At 52.0% G+C, this 21,031-nt stretch overlaps 1 protein-coding gene across 1 annotated transcript in view; it reads left to right on the top strand.

The window, feature by feature from the left end:
* LOC125448895 (pleckstrin homology domain-containing family G member 4B-like) overlaps window positions 1-21,031 on the top strand; it is a 91,802-nt gene that overhangs the window by 43,428 nt on the left and 27,343 nt on the right. The window contains exon 10 of the mRNA XM_059641821.1: window positions 11,870-12,047. Coding sequence (XP_059497804.1) covers window positions 11,870-12,047 — 178 coding nt within the window. The remainder of the gene's footprint in view (window positions 1-11,869; window positions 12,048-21,031) is intronic.

Here is a 21,031-nt window from a genome sequence, read left to right as displayed (position 1 = left end):
CCGTCCCCACCTTATACACTTCCCTCTCGCTCCCCGTGACCCCGTTACTGATTTAACACGTGTCCGTCCCCTCCTGAGACACTTCCCTCTCACTCCCCGTGTCCCGTTACTGATTAAACACGTGTCCGTCCCCTCCTTATACACTTCCCTCTCGCTCCCCGTGACCCCGTTACTGATTAAACACGTGTCCGTCCCCTCCTTATACACTTCCCTCTCGCTCCCCGTGACCCCGTTACTGATTTAACACGTGTCCGTCCCCTCCTTATACACTTCCCTCTCACTCCCCGTGTCCCCGTTACTGATTAAACACGTGTCCGTCCCCGCCTTATACACTTCCCTCTCGCTCCCCGTGACCCCGTTACTGATTTAACACGTGTCCGTCCCCTCCTTATACACTTCCCTCTCACTCCCCGTGTCCCCGTTACTGATTAAACACGTGTCCGTCCCCTCCTTATACACTTCCCTCTCACTCCCCGTGTCCCCGTTACTGATTAAACACGTGTCCGTCCCCTCCTTACACACTTCCCTCTCACTCCCCGTGACCCCGTTACTGATTAAACACGTGTCCGTCCCCTCCTTATACACTTCCCTCTCGCTCCCCATGTCCCCGTTACTGATCAAACACGTGTCCGTCCCCTCCTTATACACTTCCCTCTCACTCCCCGTGACCCCGTTACTGATTAAACACGTGTCCGTCCCCTCCTTATACACTTCCCTCTCGCTCCCCGTGACCCCGTTACTGATTAAACACGTGTCCGTCCCCTCCTTATACACTTCCCTCTCGCTCCCCGTGACCCCGTTACTGATTAAACACGTGTCCGTCCCCTCCTTATACACTTCCCTCTCGCTCCCCGTGTCCCCGTTACTGATTAAACACGTGTCCGTCCCCTCCTTATACACTTCCCTCTCGCTCCCCGTGACCCCGTTACTGATTAAACACGTGTCCGTCCCCTCCTTATACACTTCCCTCTCGCTCCCCGTGACCCCGTTACTGATTAAACACGTGTCCGTCCCCTCCTGAGACACTTCCCTCTCGCTCCCTGTGTCCCCGTTACTGATTAAACACGTGTCCGTCCCCTCCTTATACACTTCCCTCTCGCTCCCCGTGACCCCGTTACTGATTAAACACGTGTCCGTCCCCACCTTATACACTTCCCTCTCGCTCCCCGTGACCCCGTTACTGATTTAACACGTGTCCGTCCCCTCCTGAGACACTTCCCTCTCACTCCCCGTGTCCCGTTACTGATTAAACACGTGTCCGTCCCCTCCTTATACACTTCCCTCTCGCTCCCCGTGACCCCGTTACTGATTAAACACGTGTCCGTCCCCTCCTTATACACTTCCCTCTCGCTCCCCGTGACCCCGTTACTGATTTAACACGTGTCCGTCCCCTCCTTATACACTTCCCTCTCACTCCCCGTGTCCCCGTTACTGATTAAACACGTGTCCGTCCCCGCCTTATACACTTCCCTCTCGCTCCCCGTGACCCCGTTACTGATTTAACACGTGTCCGTCCCCTCCTTATACACTTCCCTCTCACTCCCCGTGTCCCCGTTACTGATTAAACACGTGTCCGTCCCCTCCTTATACACTTCCCTCTCACTCCCTGTGTCCCCGTTACTGATTAAACACGTGTCCGTCCCCTCCTTACACACTTCCCTCTCACTCCCCGTGACCCCGTTACTGATTAAACACGTGTCCGTCCCCTCCTTATACACTTCCCTCTCGCTCCCCATGTCCCCGTTACTGATCAAACACGTGTCCGTCCCCTCCTTATACACTTCCCTCTCACTCCCCGTGACCCCGTTACTGATTAAACACGTGTCCGTCCCCTCCTTATACACTTCCCTCTCGCTCCCCGTGACCCCGTTACTGAATAAACACGTGTCCGTCCCCTCCTTATACACTTCCCTCTCGCTCCCCGTGACCCCGTTACTGATTAAACACGTGTCCGTCCCCTCCTTATACACTTCCCTCTCGCTCCCCGTGTCCCCGTTACTGATTAAACACGTGTCCGTCCCCTCCTTATACACTTCCCTCTCGCTCCCCGTGACCCCGTTACTGATTAAACACGTGTCCGTCCCCTCCTTATACACTTCCCTCTCGCTCCCCGTGACCCCGTTACTGATTAAACACGTGTCCGTCCCCTCCTTATACACTTCCCTCTCACTCCCCGTGACCCCGTTACTGATTAAACACGTGTCCGTCCCCTCCTTATACACTTCCATCTCACTCCCCGTGACCCCGTTACTGATTAAACACGTGTCCGTCCCCTCCTTATACACTTCCCTCTCGCTGCCCGTGACCCCGTTACTGATTAAACACGTGTCCGTCCCCTCCTTATACACTTCCCTCTCGCTCCTTGTGACCCCGTTACTGATTATACACGTTTCCGTCCCCTCCTTATACACTTCCCTCTCACTCCCCGTGTCCCCGTTACTGATTAAACACGTGTCCGTCCCCTCCTTATACACTTCTCTCTCGCTCCCCGTGTCCCCGTTACTGATTCAACACGTGTCCGTCCCCTCCTTATACACTTCCCTCTCGCTCCCCGTGACCCCGTTACTGATTAAACACGTGTCCGTCCCCTCCTTATACACTTCCCTCTCGTTCCCCGTGACCCCGTTACTGATTAAACACGTGTCCGTCCCCTCCTTATACACTTCCCTCTCGCTCCCCCTGACCCCGTTACTGATTAAACACGTGTCCGTCCCCTCCTTATACACTTCCCTCTCGCTCCCCGTGACCCCGTTACTGATTAAACACGTGTCCTTCCCCTCCTTATACACTTCCCTCTCACTCCCCGTGACCCCGTTACTGATTAAACACGTGTCCGTCCCCTCCTTATACACTTCCCTCTCGCGCCCCGTGACCCCGTTACTGATTAAACACGTGTCCGTCCCCTCCTTATACACTTCCCTCTCGCTCCCCGTGTCCCCGTTACTGATTAAACACATGTCCGTCCCCTCCTTATACACTTCCCTCTCGCTCCCCCTGACCCCGTTACTGATTAAACACGTGTCCTTCCCCTCCTTATACACTTCCCTCTCACTCCCCGTGACCCCGTTACTGATTAAACACGTGTCCGTCCCCTCCTTATACACTTCCCTCTCGCTCCCCGTGACCCCGTTACTGATTAAACACGTGTCCGTCCCCTCCTTATACACTTCCCTCTCGCTCCCCGTGTCCCCGTTACTGATTAAACACGTGTCCGTCCCCTCCTTATACACTTCCCTCTCACTCCCCGTGACCCCGTTACTGATTAAACACGTGTCCGTCCCCTCCTTATACACTTCCCTCTCGCTCCCCGTGTCCCCGTTACTGATTAAACACGTGTCCGTCCCCTCCTTATACACTTCCCTCTCACTCCCCGTGACCCCGTTACTGATTAAACACGTGTCCGTCCCCTCCTTATACACTTCCCTCTCACTCCCCGTGTCCCCGTTACTGATTAAACACGTGTCCGTCCCCTCCTTATACACATCCCTCTCGCTCCCTGTGACCCTGCGACCCCGTTAGTGATGAAACACGTGTCCATCCCCTCTTTATACACTTCCGTCTCGCTCCCCGTGACCCTACAACCCCGTTACTGATTAAACACATGTCCGTCCCCTCCTTATACACTTCCCTCTCGCTTCCCGTGATCCTACAACCCCGTTACTGATTAAAAATGTGTCCATTCCCTCTTGTACGCTTCCCTCTTGGGAATAGCATGTCCTGTTCCTGGTTTCAAACTCTTTGCATTTCTGTAAGCTCCAGAGAATATCAGTCAAAACTGCTCGATGTCTCTCATCAGACAAACCGTTCGCCTCTGGGGGTCAATCGGGTGAGCCTCTCCAGAGCTGCCGTCACTAAACTCCCTCCCTCCTCAAGTGAAGGGTCCAACATTGTGCACAGTACGCTGTTCGCGGTTTCACTAATGCCTTATAGAGTTGTAGCATCGTTTCCCGGCTTTTATACAGCATTCCTTTCGCAATAGATGCTTAAATTCCACATGCTGTCTGTGTTAGACTGCTGTACCTAACAGAGGGACCTGAGAACCAGAGGCAGCAGGAAAAGCTCAGCAGGCTCGTCAGCATCAGCGAAGAGAGAATCAGAGTTTAATGTTTCGGGTCTGGTGACCCTTCCTCACAACCCAGACCCGAAACGTTAAACTCTGATTCTCTCTTCCCCGATTCTGCCAGACCTGCTGAGCTTTTCCAGCGACTTCCCCTGTTCTTGCTCCTGATTTACGGTGCCCGCAGGCCTTTCGGTTCCTGTTTCCGGGGCCCTGAGGGGTCTTGCGTTGCTCTCCTTTTGAGCATGAGAGGGCTCAAGCAGAATTTAACCAGGCCGGGTGGTATTGGGGGACACTTGGTCCAGGTAGACCTTCCAGAGAGATAGAGCTTCAGCTGACAGATGGCTTGAAAACTGTAGGGGACAGTGTTGGCATCGTCGGGCAGGTCTACCAGAGAATTTTGTTTGCACAGCCGGCTGTGAGGAAGCAGATTCAAGGGCATAGGGAAGTGGTTTGACTACCATTCGCAACAGAACCTCTGCCACGTGTACTTCAGTCGCAGTTCAACTAACGGCTCCTGGGAAAGCCGATGAAGGAGCGATGGAATAAACGCTGAAGACGCGGCCAGGGCGACACTCTCACACCAGGCCGCTAGCCAAAGGAGACCGCCATGCCAGGCTGAGACCGCCACTTCCCAGGCAAGAAGGCCTGCCAGGTCAACAGAATACTAGGCCGGAAGCCTGAGCGGAAGGAGAGCTCTGTGCCAGGCCTGGAGAACACCTGCCGGGTCACCAGAATACAAGCCCGGAAGCCTCCGCCAAAGGAGAGCTCTGCGCCAGGCCTGGAGAACTCCTGCCGGGCTGCCGGAATCCCTGGATGCCAAGGAAGACCACAACGTGGGGATGTGACGGCGGTGCTAGGCCACGATGGCCATTGTCCTCCTTCGGGTACCCGGGCTTACCCGTGGACCTGGAGCCTGAGTGCCCAGGCCGGGAAGGGGAGGAGCAGGGGGTCGGGAAGAGGGGGGGGGCGTGGGTTGGTGGGGAGCACAGGAGTCACGCCAGGACCTGCTCCTCACTCACTGGGGTGATCCCAGGCCGGGGCGGAGCCATGCCTGGCTCCCCCTGGACTGAGACACCTCCTCCTTGACCCACCACCACCTCCCAGCACTTGAAAGGGAAGAAAACGGAGAGAGAAGGGGCTAAACATCGTGTTGGACCCGCGTCAACCACCAGCCCCCAGCTGAACCTGGAGCAATGTCTCCTGCACTGCAGCACAGCTGTGAGGGGGGAGGGTGTGGCCTAGTGCAGTTGGCGCTAGCCTATTCATCCCTGGTAATGTCCTGGGGACCCAGGTTCGAATCCCATCGCGGCAGATTTTGGTGGAATTTGGTCTGGGCCTACATGTGACTTCAGACCACACAGCTTAGCTTCCCCTCTGGGATAATACTTGCCGCTCGCTGCCAGCGACGGTGCTCATCCCGTGAATTAATTTGTAACAAAAAGCAGAGAAAATCCCCAGGGGTCTGGTCTCGGGGTCGTGTTTACCCCTGACAGACTGGGCGGGGGGGTGCGGGGGAGATGGTGGAAGGGTTCTGGACGGATCTGAGGGGTAGGTGGGTGGGCGGGAGGCCATGCTCCCGACTGGAAAGCAGAGGGCACGAGAGGGAGAAATGGGGGAGCGTGGGCCAACCCCTCTGCCCGCACCCAGGGGCCAGGAGCTGGATGGCGGTGCCCGAGAGTGTGGGGAGTGGGTGGGGGGAGTGTGGAGGTGTTGGAGGCAGGATCAGGCGGGCGGCAAGGGGTAAGAGGCAGAAGTCTGCAGAGGGCCACGGCCAGTTCGATCACACTGGCAACAGGCGGGACAGCTTGAGCAGTCTCCTGTGAGACCGTTCCAGACAAATGCTCGAGAATGAAACTGTGTGAGGGCCCACTGTGTCTCTCTGGCATCCCCCTCCCTGGGCACAGGCAGGGTCCAGCTGCGCAGTAGTGGGCCACGTTGGACGGTCTGCTGTGTGGCCTGACTCAGCCCAAAGCACAGTTGTTTAGACTGGTGCGATGCCAACCCATTTCCTGGAAAGAATTCCGCATCCCAGCGGTTGAAGGGAACAGAGGCAGGCCCCGAAGCCCATTGGGGTGGGAGGGGGTTGGCGGCAGGGAGACTCAGCGTTATTCGGAAGAAGGGGAAATGACCACAGTTTGGGGGTTGAGTGTTCAGGGTGATTTTTAATTGCTGTTGATGGGGTAATGTTTACTCAGCACAGTGAATCCCCGAAAGCCTCATCGGTCCTTTCCAGTCACTGTTGGTGGAAGAGTCCCTCATTAAAAAACGCTCCTTCATTTAATAATGCTGACAAGGGAGCCTGACGGAGAGACTCCCTCTTCAACAGCGGTCCCTGACGGAGAGACTCCCTCTCCAACGGGGGTCCCTGACGGAGAGACTCCCTCTCTAACGGGGGTCCCTGATGGAGAGAATCCCTCTCCAACGGGGGTCCCTGACGGAGAGACTCCCTCTCCAACGAGGGTCCCTGACGGAGAGACTCCCTCTCTAAAGGGTGTCCCTGAAGGAGAGACTCCCTCTCCAACGAGGGTTCCTGACGGAGAGACTCCCTCTCTAACGGGGGTCCCTGACGGAGAGACTCCCTCTCTAACGGGGGTCCCTGACGGAGAGACTCCCTCTCTAACAGGGGCCCCTGACGGAGAGACTCCCTCCCTAACGGTGGTCCCTGATGGAGAGACTCCCTCTCTAATGCGGGTCCCTGACGGAGAGACTCCCTCTCTAACAGGGGTCCCTGACGGAGAGACTCAATCTCTAATGGGGGCCCCTGACGGAGAGACTCCCTCTCCAACGGGGGTCCCTAACGGAGAGACTCCCTGTCTAATGGGGGCCCCTGACGGAGAGACTCCCTCTCTAACGGGGGTCCCTGACGGAGAGACTCCCTCTCTAACAGGGGTCCCTGACGGAGAGACTCCCTCTCTAACGGGGGCCCCTGACGGAGAGACTCCCTCCCTAACGGTGGTCCCTGATGGAGAGACTCCCTCTCTAATGCGGGTCCCTGACGGAGAGACTCCCTCTCTAACAGGGGTCCCTAACGGAGAGACTCCCTCTCTAACAGGGGTCCCTGACGGAGAGACTCTCTCTCTAACAGGGGTCCCTGATGGAGAGACTCAGTCTCTAATGGGGGCCCCTGACGGAGAGACTCCCTGTCTAATGGGGGCCCCTGACGGAGAGACTCCCTCTCCAACGGGGGTCCCTAACGGAGAGACTCCCTGTCTAATGGGGGCCCCTGACGGAGAGACTCCCTCTCTAACAGGGGTCCCTAACGGAGAGACTCCCTGTCTATTGGGGGTCCCTGACGGAGAGACTCAATCTCTAATGGGTGCCCCTGACGGATAGACTCCCACTCTATCGGGAGACCCTGACAGAGAGCCTCCCTCTCTGTCGGGTGTCCCTGACGGGGAGACTCCCTCTCTATCGGGGGACCCTGACAGAGAGACCCCCTCTCTGTCGGGGGTCCCTGACGGAGAGACTCCCTCTCTAACGGGGGTCCGTGACGGAGGTACCTGATTGAGAGAAAGTCACTTTAAAAGACGCCATCATGTGGAGATGTTCCATTCAGACAAATGTTTTCAATGTGCACATTCCTTGATGATGGGTTAAAGGAACAGAGGGCCAGAGGAAATCCCCCTGCTTATTTAGGCCCAGTCCCAGTCCCAGCACGCTCACACCCTGCTGAAAAGTTCAAAACAGCAAAAACAAAACAGTGCAGGAAACTAGCTGTTGGATTGAAGTTGGGAACAGGCAAAGACCCAACATAGCCGAAAGAATTTTAATTGTATTCCCTGTACAGTATCTGTACTGATGTGAATCCCTCTCCCTCACACTGTCACTCAGTAACCCCTCTGCCCCCCAGCGCCCTGTGTTACTGACTGTATCCCTACTGATGTTAATCCCTCTCCCTCACACTGTCACTCAGTAACCCCTCTCCCCCCCAGCGCCTTGTGTTACTGACTGTATCTGTACTGATGTTAACCCCTCTCCCTCACACTGTCACTCAGTAACCCCTCTCCCCCCCAGCGCCCTGTGTTACTGACTGTATCTGTACTGATGTTAATCCCTCTGCCTCACACTGTCACTCAGTAACCCCTCTCCCCCCAGCGCCCTGTGTTACTGACTGTATCTGTACTGATGTGAATCCCTCTCCCTCACACTGCCACTCAGTAACCCCTCTCCCCCCCAGCGCCCTGTGTTACTGACTGTATCTGTACTGATGTTAATCCCTCTCCCTCACACTGTCACTCAGTAACCCCTCTCCCCCCCAGCGCCCTGTGTTACTGACTGTATCTGTACTGATGTTAATCCCTCTCCCTCACACTGTCACTCAGTAACCCCTCTCCCCGCCAGCGCCCTGCGTTACTGACTGTATCTGTACTGATGTTAATCCCTCTCCCTCACACTGTCACTCAGTAACCCCTCTCCCCCCAGCGCCCTGTGTTACTGACTGTATCTGTACTTATGTGAATCCCTCTCCCTCACACTGTCACTCAGTAACCCCTCTCCCCCCCCAGCGCCCTGTGTTACTGACTGTATCTGTACTGATGTTAATCCCTCTCCCTCACACTGTCACTCAGTAGCCCCTCTCCCCCCCAGCGCCCTGTGTTACTGACTGTATCTGTACTGATGTTAATCCCTCTCCCTCACACTGTCACTCAGTAACCCCTCTCCCCCCCAGCGCCCTGTGTTACTGACTGTATCTATACTGATGTTAATCCCTCTCCCTCACACTGTCACTCAGTAACCCCTCTCCCCCCCCAGCGCCCTGTGTTACTGACTGTATCTGTACTGATGTTAATCCCTCTCCCTCACACTGTCACTCAGTAACCCCTCTCCCCCCCAGCGCCCTGTGTTACTGACTGTATCTGTACTGATGTTAATCCCTCTCCCTCACACTGTCACTCAGTAATCCCTCTCCCCCCTGCACCCTGTGTTACTGACTGTATCTGTACTGATGTGAATCCCTCTCCCTCACACTGTCACTCAGTAACCCCTCTCCCCCCAGCGCCCTGTGTTACTGACTGTATCTGTACTGATGTGAATCCCTCTCCCTCACACTGTCACTCAGTAACCCCTCTCCCCCCCAGCGCCCTGTGTTACTGACTGTATCTGTACTGATGTTAATCCCTCTCCCTCACACCATCACTCAGTAACTGGCTGGAATCTCTGGGCCTGTATTAATCAGACCCTCGCGGAATGGGAAGTGAACTGATCAAAAAGTCAAGTCCCATGTATTTTAAAGACAAAACAGCCCCTGATATTCTGGGACATTTGGGATTTCCAAATGCTGGGTTGGCTATGTCTTCTCAAAGCTAAACTACGAGAGGTGTCAGATTTGAGGGACAGATGTTTGGCAATAGAAAGTGAGAAAATGAGTTGCTACATTGGAGTCAGGTGAATGAAAGTCTGGTACCAAATTGGGCAAGGTTTGAAAATAATGTTAAGAAGCAGAATTAAATGCGTTTTCTCTGAATTCCCGGAGATATTTGCAAAGAGGTTGCCGCGATTTGGACGCGCCGATGGAGGGGAATGGATGTTCTTTGTCACCGCCACGGAGTCCTGGTTCCAAGGCGACCAAGTTTAGAATCGGAAGGTCAGTGGATTTTTGGTTTCTCAGATAGAGGAGCAGAAAGGGAATGCGGGTTGGGTGCCGCTGTTGGCATGGCATGTGATCGGTACTTCGGTCGTAGAGGATCCCGAATCGAAAAATCAAGGTGCACATCTGGTTTCGGACAGAGCTCGGAGACCAGGAAGGGCAGAAATGGATGCTGGGAATTGAAACAGTCATGACGATGTTGGGCTCTCTATAGATCTGGAGGTGCCCAAAACATGGCCAACTTTAATCTACACACCATCTGTATTAAACAATTCAGCGCTCATGCTGGCTAGGACGAATTCCTGGGGTGCACAGAGAACACATTTCTGGATGAATGCATTGAGGAGCGAAATGAGTCATTTCAGATTTAGTGTCGTGTAGCGGGGCAAGTGTCTAAACTTGAACTAACAAGTAGCATTCAGGCAACAGTGCCTCTATTGTGGTGAAACTTACGTTTAAACCCGCTCTCATTTATTCGAAACGGGAATCTTAAACCTGAAGAAAGGGAATGATGAAGGTGTGGAGGCTGAAGGGGATAAGGAAGGATTTAACAGTGAACGGGTAAAGGCTAATGTGCTCTATTTAATGTGAGATACGGTTCCTCTAAGGGGCACACACCTGATGGTAAAGCTGTGGTTAATAAACAAATTTAAGAATGACGTTAGATCGAACAAAGAAAATTACAGCACAGGAACAGGCCCTTCGGCCCGCCAAGCCTACGCGGATCGAGATTTATAAGGATGCCAAATAAAAGTGGTAACCCTGATAATTGGGGGAATTGTAGGTCGCCACATTGAACTCCCAAGAAACCGATAAAGAAAGGGACATCGAGAGTATGAATTGCTGCAAACTGAGGCGGGGTGTGGATTTGCAGGGGGACCTGGGTGTCCTTGTGCACCAGTCGCTGTAAGTAGGCATTTGCAGGTGCAGCAGACGGCGACCAAGGCGAAAGGTGTGCTCAGGGCCTTTCGGTGCGAGAGGGTTTGAGTACAGGAGCAGGGGATGTCTCGCTGCGAATCGTACGCGGGCCGCAGTGAGACCAGACCCGGAATATTGTGCGCGGTTCCCCATCTCCGTGTCTAAGGAAGGACGTCCTGGGCGACGGAGCGAAGGTCTCTCCCAGACTGATTCCTGGGAACGGCAGGGCTGATGTCCAGAGGGAGGCCAGATCGGTTAGGACTGTATTCACTGGGAGATTAGAAAAACGAGAGGGGAATCTTAAGAACCCTGTAAAACTGTAACAGGACGAGACAGGGTGAATACAGGAAAGGTGTTCCAGCTGGCCAGGGATCTTTGAAGCAGGCAGTAAAGATATGGAGATGAGCCATTGAAGACTGGGATGAGGAGAAACATCTTCGCCCAGAGATTCAATGAACCTGTGACACTTATTACCAAAACATTGTACGATTTGAAGAAGGAGTTGGTTACAGTACTTGGGGCTAAGAGGTTTGGGGGATAAGGTGGGAACTGGGAACCTTGTTGGATGATCAGCCGCGATCGTATTGAATGGAGGAGCATGGGCGAAGGGCTGAGTGGCCTACTCCTGATCCAATTTTCTGTGTTTCTATGGAATTGAAACTAGTGAGGATCATAAAGACAGCCCGTTTGGGTATGAGAAAAGGAAGAGAGTAGCCTGAGCAAATGTTGACCCGTTACAGGTCGGGACAGGAGAATATACAGTAACGGCAAGAAACTAAACGTTGACATGGCTTGGAAATGTTTCTGTCTCACTGCTTCATAGTGAACATCTACAGCAACCACTGCAGGAATGGTAACTGGTTTTCTTCTGCAGAGAACAGGCAGCTTCTGCGAGGGAGAACAACCGCTCTGTGTCTTCCTCTCGCTCTCTGTCTCTTGTTACCACTTCCAAGCTGCTCACTTAGCTCAGAAATAATCAACCTCACTTGCAAACAATTCCTCAGCTCCCGATGGTCTGCTCGTTGCAGGAATTCGATCTTTTCTTTCAAAAAGAATTGACGATAGGTAAAGAATTCCTTGCTGTGAGGTTATGATAAATCTCTGCGCTCAAAAACGGTTCTTTAATTCTTGCAATCCTCATTCTTCTTCTGAAAAAAAGAAGCGCAGAGGGTTAAACAGCGGTTCTGGGAGCAAGGGGTCTCTCGTCACGTCCTGCCCTTTCCTAAGGTGTTGTGTACTTGCCGAAGGGAGAGTGCCGTACAGATCAGCCAGTCTCTCTCTCTCTCTCTCTCACACTGTCTCAGACAGCGGACGTGGGGCTGACGGAGAACATCGGGGAGAGCGGGCTGCGGTTCGAGGTTCGGTACCGGCGCCGTCGCTCGAACGAGACTTACGTCTTCCAAGCCGAGACGGCCGACGTCAAGCAGGCGTGGACAAGAGACATCACTCAGATCCTGTGGAGGCAAGCCTCGCGGAATAAAGGTGAGGAATGGGAGAGAGTGGGGGCGGGAGGGGGGGAGGTGATGTAGAGGAGAAGGAGGGAGGTGTGGTGGCTGGGGGTGCAGCGCAGCGAATGGGCGACCTCATTCCTGATGGGACGGGGTGGGGGTGGGGGTGGGGGTGGGGGACCCAGGCCAGCGTTTATCAGCCGACCCTGACTGCCCAGAGTGAGGCGAAGCCTCGGCTGCGGGGGGGGGGGGGCCTGGAGTCACGCGGAGGCCAGGCCTGTTAAGAACGGCACATTCTTTCCCCAAAGGGCGCCCACGGTTTTTCCGACGGTCAGCAAATGGATTTGCGGTTGTACGGCATGGAAACAGACCCTTCGGCCCGACTGGCCCGCGGCTACTCCAATCCCAAACTGAACCAGTCCCACCTGCCTGCTCCTGGCCCATATCCGTCCAAGAATTTCTCACTCGTGTACTTATCCCAATGTACTGACATACTTATCCCAGTGCCTTTCAAACATTTTAACCATACCCACGCCCTCTGGAAGCTCATTCCACACATGGACCACTCTCTGTGTAAAAAAAAAAATTGCCCCCCATTGTCTTTTGTTAAGCTCTCTCCTCCCATGTTAAAAATATTCCCCCAGCCTTGAAATCCCCCCACCCAAGAGTAAATACACCAGCCATTCACCTGCTCTATGCCCCTCACCGGTTTATAAACCTCTGTAAGGGTCACCCTCTCAGCCTCCGACGCTCCAGGGAAAACAGTCCCGGCCTCTCCTTATAACTCAAACTCTCTGTTCCCGGCAACATCCCGGTAAATCTCTCCTGGACCCCTCTCCGGCTCAATAACACCCTTTCCTGTAACAGGGAGACCGGGATGGGACACAGCGTTCCAGAAGAGGCCTCACCAACGTCCCTGTACAGCCCCGACATGAAGTCCCCAACCCCTACACTCAGAGCATCTGAGCGATGAAGGTGAGTGCGCTGATCCCCTCCTTACCCACCCTCTGTATATGTGATGCAAACTGAAGAATCATATACCTGAACCCCGAGGCCTGTCTGTTCTACAGCACTACACTAGGCCCTATAAGTTAAACTCTTAATTCCAGATATTTACTAGAATCCAGGCGCCAGCATCAGCTGGCGGGTGGGATTCGAACCTGAGTCCCCAGAACGTTACCTAGGTCTCGGGATTAACAGTCCAGCGATATACCTACTAGACCACCGGCTCACTGAGAGGCCGAGCTGGATGGGTGCTGTGCCTGCTGAACTGAAGGTCTCACCCGGTGAAGCTCGCTGACCCTCGATGCCCCCGGGTGTCGAGTGCAAACCAGGGTCACCAGGCAGCAAAAGGTCAGGGTATGACACCCCACACCGTCCATCCAGTTCCTCTCCCCCTCCCACCACCCCGCAATCGGTCGACCGTGGCACCATCTTGTGTGTTTCTCGTAACCAGGAAGAAGCAGACCATTCGGCCCCGAGACCCTGCCGTTCAACACCAAACGCACCCAGTCTGTACACCTCACAAAGTCCGCACCCCTGTCAGGCACTGGAGAACCCTTCCCCATAGAGAACCATCGCCAACCTCCGGCAGCAACTCCTGGAGGAAATGCTTTCCAAATCCTCATGGGCAGCACACTCAGTTTTTCCTTATCTTTGCCCTAAAAAAGGGTTGATTTCCAGGTATAAAACAGCGACCCTCCACTCCTTTACCACTCCCCTCCTGGGTCTTACAGTTCACAAGGAAGGCAGCATCGGTCCCACGTCCGCCTCCCCAAGACCACCTCGCACAGTTTCAATCAATAACACGGGGTCAGCAATGCAAAGCAGACCATCGCACAAACCAGCCGTTCCTTCCGTTGACTCCATCGACACTCCCCTCTGCCTCGGGAAGGTAGCCAACATCAGCATTCACCACCATACCCCACCAACCACGGTTTTACTCTCTTCCACCGTCTTCCATCGGGCAGAAGATGCAAAAGTTTGAAAACACATGCCAACAGATTTCAGAACAGCTCCCTGCGCTCACTAACACATTTCAGAACAGCTCCCTCCGCTCACTAACACATTTCAGAACAGCTCCCTGCGCTCACTAACACATTTCAGAACAGCTCCCTCCGCTCACTAACACATTTCAGAACAGCTCCCTCCGCTCACCAACACATTTCAGAACAGCTCCCTCTGCTCACTAACACATTTCAGAACAGCTCCCTCTGCTCACTAACACATTTCAGAACAGCTCCCTGCGCTCACTAACACATTTCAGAACAGCTCCCTCTGCTCACTAACACATTTCAGAACAGCTCCCTCCGCTCACCAACACATTTCAGAACAGCTCCCTCTGCTCACTAACACATTACAGAACAGCTCCCTGCGCTCACTAACACATTTCAGAACAGCTCCCTCTGCTCACGAACACATTTCAGAACAGCTCCCTGCGCTCACTAACACATTTCAGAACAGCTCCCTCCGCTCACTAACACATTTCAGAACAGCTTCCTGTGCTCACGAACACATTTCAGAACAGCTCCCTGCGCTCACTAACACATTTCAGAACAGCTCCCTGCGCTCACTAACACATTTCAGAACAGCTCCCTCTGCTCACTAACACATTTCAGAACAGCTCCCTCTGCTCACTAACACATTACAGAACAGCTCCCTGCGCTCACGAACACATTTCAGAACAGCTTCCTCTGCTCACCAACACATTTCAGAACAGCTCCCTCTGCTCACTAACACATTTCAGAACAGCTCCCTCTGCTCACTAACACATTACAGAACAGCTCCCTGCGCTCACGAACACATTTCAGAACAGCTTCCTCTGCTCACTAACACATTTCAGAACAGCTCCCTGCGCTCACTAACACATTTCAGAACAGCTCCCTGCGCTCACTAACACATTTCAGAACAGCTCCCTCTGCTCACTAACACATTTCAGAACAGCTCCCTCTGCTCACTAACACATTTCAGAACAGCTCCCTGCGCTCACTAACACATTTCAGAACAGCTCCCTCTGCTCACTAACACATTTCAGAACAGCTCCCTCCGCTCACCAACACATTTCAGAACAGCTCCCTCTGCTCACTAACACATTACAGAACAGCTCCCTGCGCTCACTAACACATTTCAGAACAGCTCCCTGTGCTCACGAACACATTTCAGAACAGCTCCCTGCGCTCACTAACACATTTCAGAACAGCTCCCTGCGCTCACTAACACATTTCAGAACAGCTCCCTCTGCTCACTAACACATTTCAGAACAGCTCCCTCTGCTCACTAACACATTACAGAACAGCTCCCTGCGCTCACGAACACATTTCAGAACAGCTTCCTCTGCTCACCAACACATTTCAGAACAGCTCCCTCTGCTCACTAACACATTTCAGAACAGCTCCCTCTGCTCACTAACACATTACAGAACAGCTCCCTGCGCTCACGAACACATTTCAGAACAGCTTCCTCTGCTCACTAACACATTTCAGAACAGCTCCCTGCGCTCACTAACACATTTCAGAACAGCTCCCTCTGCTCATGAACACATTTCAGAACAGCTCCCTGCGCTCACTAACACATTTCAGAACAGCTCCCTGCGCTCACCAACACATTTCAGAACAGCTCCCTCTGCTCACTAACACATTTCAGAACAGCTCCCTCTGCTCACGAACACATTTCAGAACAGCTCCCTGTGCTCACCAACACATTTCAGAACAGCTCCCTGCGCTCACTAACACATTTCAGAACAGCTCCCTCTGCTCACTAACACATTTCAGAACAGCTCCCTGTGCTCACGAACACATTTCAGAACAGCTCCCTCTGCTCACTAACACATTTCAGAACAGCTCCCTGCGTTCACTAACACATTTCAGAACAGCTCCCTGTGCTCACTAACACATTTCAGAACAGCTCCCTCTGCTCACTAACACATTTCAGAACAGCTCCCTGCGCTCACCAACACATTTCAGAACAGCTCCCTCTGCTCACTAACACATTTCAGAACAGCTCCCTGCGCTCACCAACACATTTCAGAACAGCTCCCTCCGCTCACGAACACATTTCAGAACAGCTCTCTGCGCTCACCAACACATTTCAGAACAGCTCTCTGCGCTCACCAACACATTTCAGAACAGCTCGCTCCGCTCACTAACACATTTCAGAACAGCTCCCTCCGCTCACTAACACATTTCAGAACAGCTCCCTGTGCTCAACAACACATTTCAGAACAGCTCCCTCTGCTCACCAACACATTTCAGAACAGCTCCCTCCACTCACTAACACATTTCAGAACAGCTCCCTCTGCTCACGAACACATTTCAGAACAGCTCCCTCTGCTCACGAACACATTTCAGAACAGCTCCCTCCGCTCACTAACACATTTCAGAACAGCTCGCTCCGCTCACCAACACGTTTCAGAACAGCTCCCTGTGCTCACCAACACATTTCAGAACAGCTCCCTCTGCTCACTAACACATTTCAGAACAGCTCCCTGCGCTCACTAACACATTTCAGAACAGCTCCATCCGCTCACTAACACATTTCAGAACAGCTCCCTCCGCTCACTAACACATTTCAGAACAGCTTCCTGTGCTCACGAACACATTTCAGAACAGCTCCCTCCGCTCACCAACACATTTCAGAACAGCTCCCTCTGCTCACCAACACATTTCAGAACAGCTCCCTCTGCTCACGAACACATTTCAGAACAGCTCCCTCTGCTCACCAACACATTTCAGAACAGCTCCCTGCGCTCACTAACACATTTCAGAACAGCTCCCTCTGCTCACCAACACATTTCAGAACAGCTCCCTCCGCTCACCAATACATTTCAGAACAGCTCCCTCTGCGCACTAACACATTTCAGAACAGCTCCCTCCGCTCACCAACACATTTCAGAACAGCTCCCTCAGCTCACCAACACATTTCAGAACAGCTCCTTCCCCCTCACTAACAGATTTAAGAACAGCTCCTTCCCCCTCACTAACAGATATAATAACGGCTCCTTCCCCCTCACTAACAGATTTAAGAACAGCTCCTTCCCCCTCACTAACAGATTTAAGAACAGCTCCTTCCCCCTCACTAACAGATTTAAGAACAGCTCCTTCCCCCTCACTAACAGATATAATAACGGCTCCTTCCCCCTCACTAACAGATTTAAGAACAGCTCCTTCCCCCTCACTAACAGATTTAAGAACAGCTCCTTCCCCCTCACTAACAGATATAATAACGGCTCCTTCCCCCTCACTAACAGATTTAAGAACAGCTCCTTCCCCGTCACTAACAGATTTAAGAACAGCTCCTTCCCCTCACTAACAGATTTAAGAACAGCTCCTTCCCTTTCACTAACAGATTTAAGAACAGCTCCTTCCCCTCACTAACAGATTTAAGAACAGCTCCTTCTCTTTCACTAACAGATTTAAGAACAGCTCCTTCCCTTTCACGAACAGATTTAAGAACGGCTCCTTCCCCTCACTAACAGATATAAGAACAGCTCCTTCCCTTTCACTAACAGATTTAAGAACAGCTCCTTCCCCCTCACTAACAGATTTAAGAACGGCTCCTTCCCCCTCACTAACAGATTTAAGAACGGCTCCTTCCACCCACTAACAAATTTAAGAACAGCTCCTTCCCCTCACTAACAGATTTAAGAACGGCTCCTTCCCCCTCACTAACAGATTTAAGAACAGCTCCTTCCCCTCACTAACAGATTTAAGAACGGCTCCTTCCCCATCAAGAACAGATTTAAGAACAGCTCCTTCCCCCTCACTAACAGATTTAAGAACGGCTCCTTCCCCATCACGAACAGATTTAAGAACAGCTCCTTCCCCTCACTAACATATTTAAGAACAGCTCCTTCCCCCTCACTAACAGATTTCAGAACAGCTCCTTCTCTTTCACTAACAGATTTAAGAACAGCTCCTTCCCTTTCACGAACAGATTTAAGAACGGCTCCTTCCCCTCACTAACAGATTTAAGAACGGCTCCTTCCACCCACTAACAGATTTAAGAACAGCTCCTTCCCCCTCACTAACAGATTTAAGAACGGCTCCTTCCCCCTCACTAACAGATTTAAGAACGGCTCCTTCCACCCACTAACAAATTTAAGAACAGCTCCTTCCCTTTCACTAACAGATTTAAGAACGGCTCCTTCCCCTCACTAACAGATTTAAGAACGGCTCCTTCCACCCACTAACAGATTTAAGAACAGCTCCTTCCCCCTCACTAACAGATTTAAGAACGGCTCCTTCCCCCTCACTAACAGATTTAAGAACGGCTCCTTCCACCCACTAACAAATTTAAGAACAGCTCCTTCCCTTTCACTAACAGATTTAAGAACGGCTCCTTCCCCCTCACTAACAGATTTAAGAACGGCTCCTTCCACCCACTAACAAATTTAAGAACGGCTCCTTCCCCTCACTAACAGATTTAAGAACAGCTCCTTCCCCCTCACTAACAGATTGAAGAACAGCTCCCTCCCCCTCACTAACATATAATAATGGCTCCTTCCCCCTCACGAACAGATTTAAGAACAGCTCCTTCCCCCTCACTAACAGATTTAAGAACGGCTCCTCCTCCCTCACTAACAGATTTAAGAACAGCTCCCTCCCCCTCACTAACAGATATAATAATGGCTCGTTCCCCCTCACTAACAGATTTAAGAACGGCTCCTTCCCCCTCACTAACAGATTTAAGAACAGCTCCTTCCCCTCACTAACAGATTTAAGAACGGCTCCTTCCCCATCAAGAACAGATTTAAGAACAGCTCCTTCCCCCTCACTAACAGATTTAAGAACGGCTCCTTCCCCATCACGAACAGATTTAAGAACAGCTCCTTCCCCTCACTAACATATTTAAGAACAGCTCCTTCCCCCTCACTAACAGATTTCAGAACAGCTCCTTCTCTTTCACTAACAGATTTAAGAACAGCTCCTTCCCTTTCACGAACAGATTTAAGAACGGCTCCTTCCCCTCACTAACAGATTTAAGAACGGCTCCTTCCACCCACTAACAGATTTAAGAACAGCTCCTTCCCCCTCACTAACAGATTTAAGAACGGCTCCTTCCCCCTCACTAACAGATTTAAGAACGGCTCCTTCCACCCACTAACAAATTTAAGAACAGCTCCTTCCCTTTCACTAACAGATTTAAGAACGGCTCCTTCCCCTCACTAACAGATTTAAGAACGGCTCCTTCCACCCACTAACAGATTTAAGAACAGCTCCTTCCCCCTCACTAACAGATTTAAGAACGGCTCCTTCCCCCTCACTAACAGATTTAAGAACGGCTCCTTCCACCCACTAACAAATTTAAGAACAGCTCCTTCCCTTTCACTAACAGATTTAAGAACGGCTCCTTCCCCCTCACTAACAGATTTAAGAACGGCTCCTTCCACCCACTAACAAATTTAAGAACGGCTCCTTCCCCTCACTAACAGATTTAAGAACAGCTCCTTCCCCCTCACTAACAGATTGAAGAACAGCTCCCTCCCCCTCACTAACATATAATAATGGCTCCTTCCCCCTCACGAACAGATTTAAGAACAGCTCCTTCCCCCTCACTAACAGATTTAAGAACGGCTCCTCCTCCCTCACTAACAGATTTAAGAACAGCTCCCTCCCCCTCACTAACAGATATAATAATGGCTCGTTCCCCCTCACTAACAGATTTAAGAACGGCTCGTTCCCCCTCACTAACAGATTTAAGAACGGCTCCTTCCCCCTCACTAACAGATTTAAGAACGGCTCCTTCCCCCTCACTAACAGATTTAAGAACAGCTCCTTCCCCCTCACTAACAGATTTAAGAACGGCTCCTTCCCCCTCACTAACAGATTTAAGAACTGCTCCTTCCCCCTCACTAACAGATTTAAGAACGGCTCCTTCCCCCTCACTAACAGATTTAAGAACGGCTCCTTCCCCTCACTAACAGATTTAAGAACGGCTCCTTCCCTTTCACTAACAGATTTAAGAACAGCACCTTCCCCCTCACTAACAGATTGAAGAACGGCTCCTTCCCCTCACTAACAGATTTAAGAACAGCTCCTTCCCCCTCACTAACAGATTTAAGAACGGCTCCTTCCCTTTCACTAACAGATTTAAGAACAGCTCCTTCCCCCTCACTAACAGATTGAAGAACGGCTCCTTCCCCTCACTAACAGATTTAAGAACAGCTCCTTCCCCCTCACTAACAGATTTGAGAACAGCTCCTTCCCCCTCACTAACAGATTTAAGAACAGCTCCTTCCCCCTCACTAACAGATTGAAGAACGGCTCCTTCCCCCTCACTAACAGATTGAAGAACGGCTCCTTCCCCTCACTAACAGATTTGAGAACAGCTCCTTCCCCCTCACTAACAGATTGAAGAACGGCTCCTTCCCCTCACTAACAGATTTAAGAACGGCTCCTTCCCCCTCACTAACAGATTTGAGAACAGCTCCTTCCCCATCACTAACAGATTGAAGAACAGCTCCTTCCCCTCACTAACAGATTTAAGAACGGCTCCTTCCCCCTCACTAACAGATTTGAGAACGGCTCCTTCCCCCTCACTAACAGATTTAAGAACAGCTCCTTCCCCATCACTAACAGATTGAAGAACAGCTCCTTCCCCTCACTAACAGATTTAAGAACAGCTCCTTCCCCCTCACTAACAGATTTAAGAACAGCTCCTTCTCCCTCACTAACAGATTTAAGAACGGCTCCTTCCCCCTCACTATCAGATTTAAGAACAGATCCTCCCCGTCACTAACAGATTTAAGAACGGCTCCTTCCCCCTCACTAACAGATTTAAGAACGGCTCCTTCCCCCTCACTAACAGATTTAAGAACAGCTCCTTCTCCCTCACTAACAGATTTAAGAACGGCTCCTTCCCCCTCACTAACAGATTTAAGAACAGATCCTCCCCGTCACTAACAGATTTAAGAACGGCTCCTTCCCCCTCACTAACAGATTTAAGAACGGCTCCTTCCCCCTCACTAACAGATTTAAGAACAGCTCCTTCCCCTCACTAACAGATTTAAGAACAGCTCCT

The sequence above is a fragment of the Stegostoma tigrinum genome, chromosome 43, assembly GCF_030684315.1.
Source record: "Stegostoma tigrinum isolate sSteTig4 chromosome 43, sSteTig4.hap1, whole genome shotgun sequence".
NCBI classification, from domain to species: Eukaryota; Metazoa; Chordata; class Chondrichthyes; order Orectolobiformes; family Stegostomatidae; genus Stegostoma; species Stegostoma tigrinum.
The sequence above is the reverse complement of the archived record's forward strand: the minus strand, read 5'-3'. Positions and strand labels throughout refer to the sequence as shown.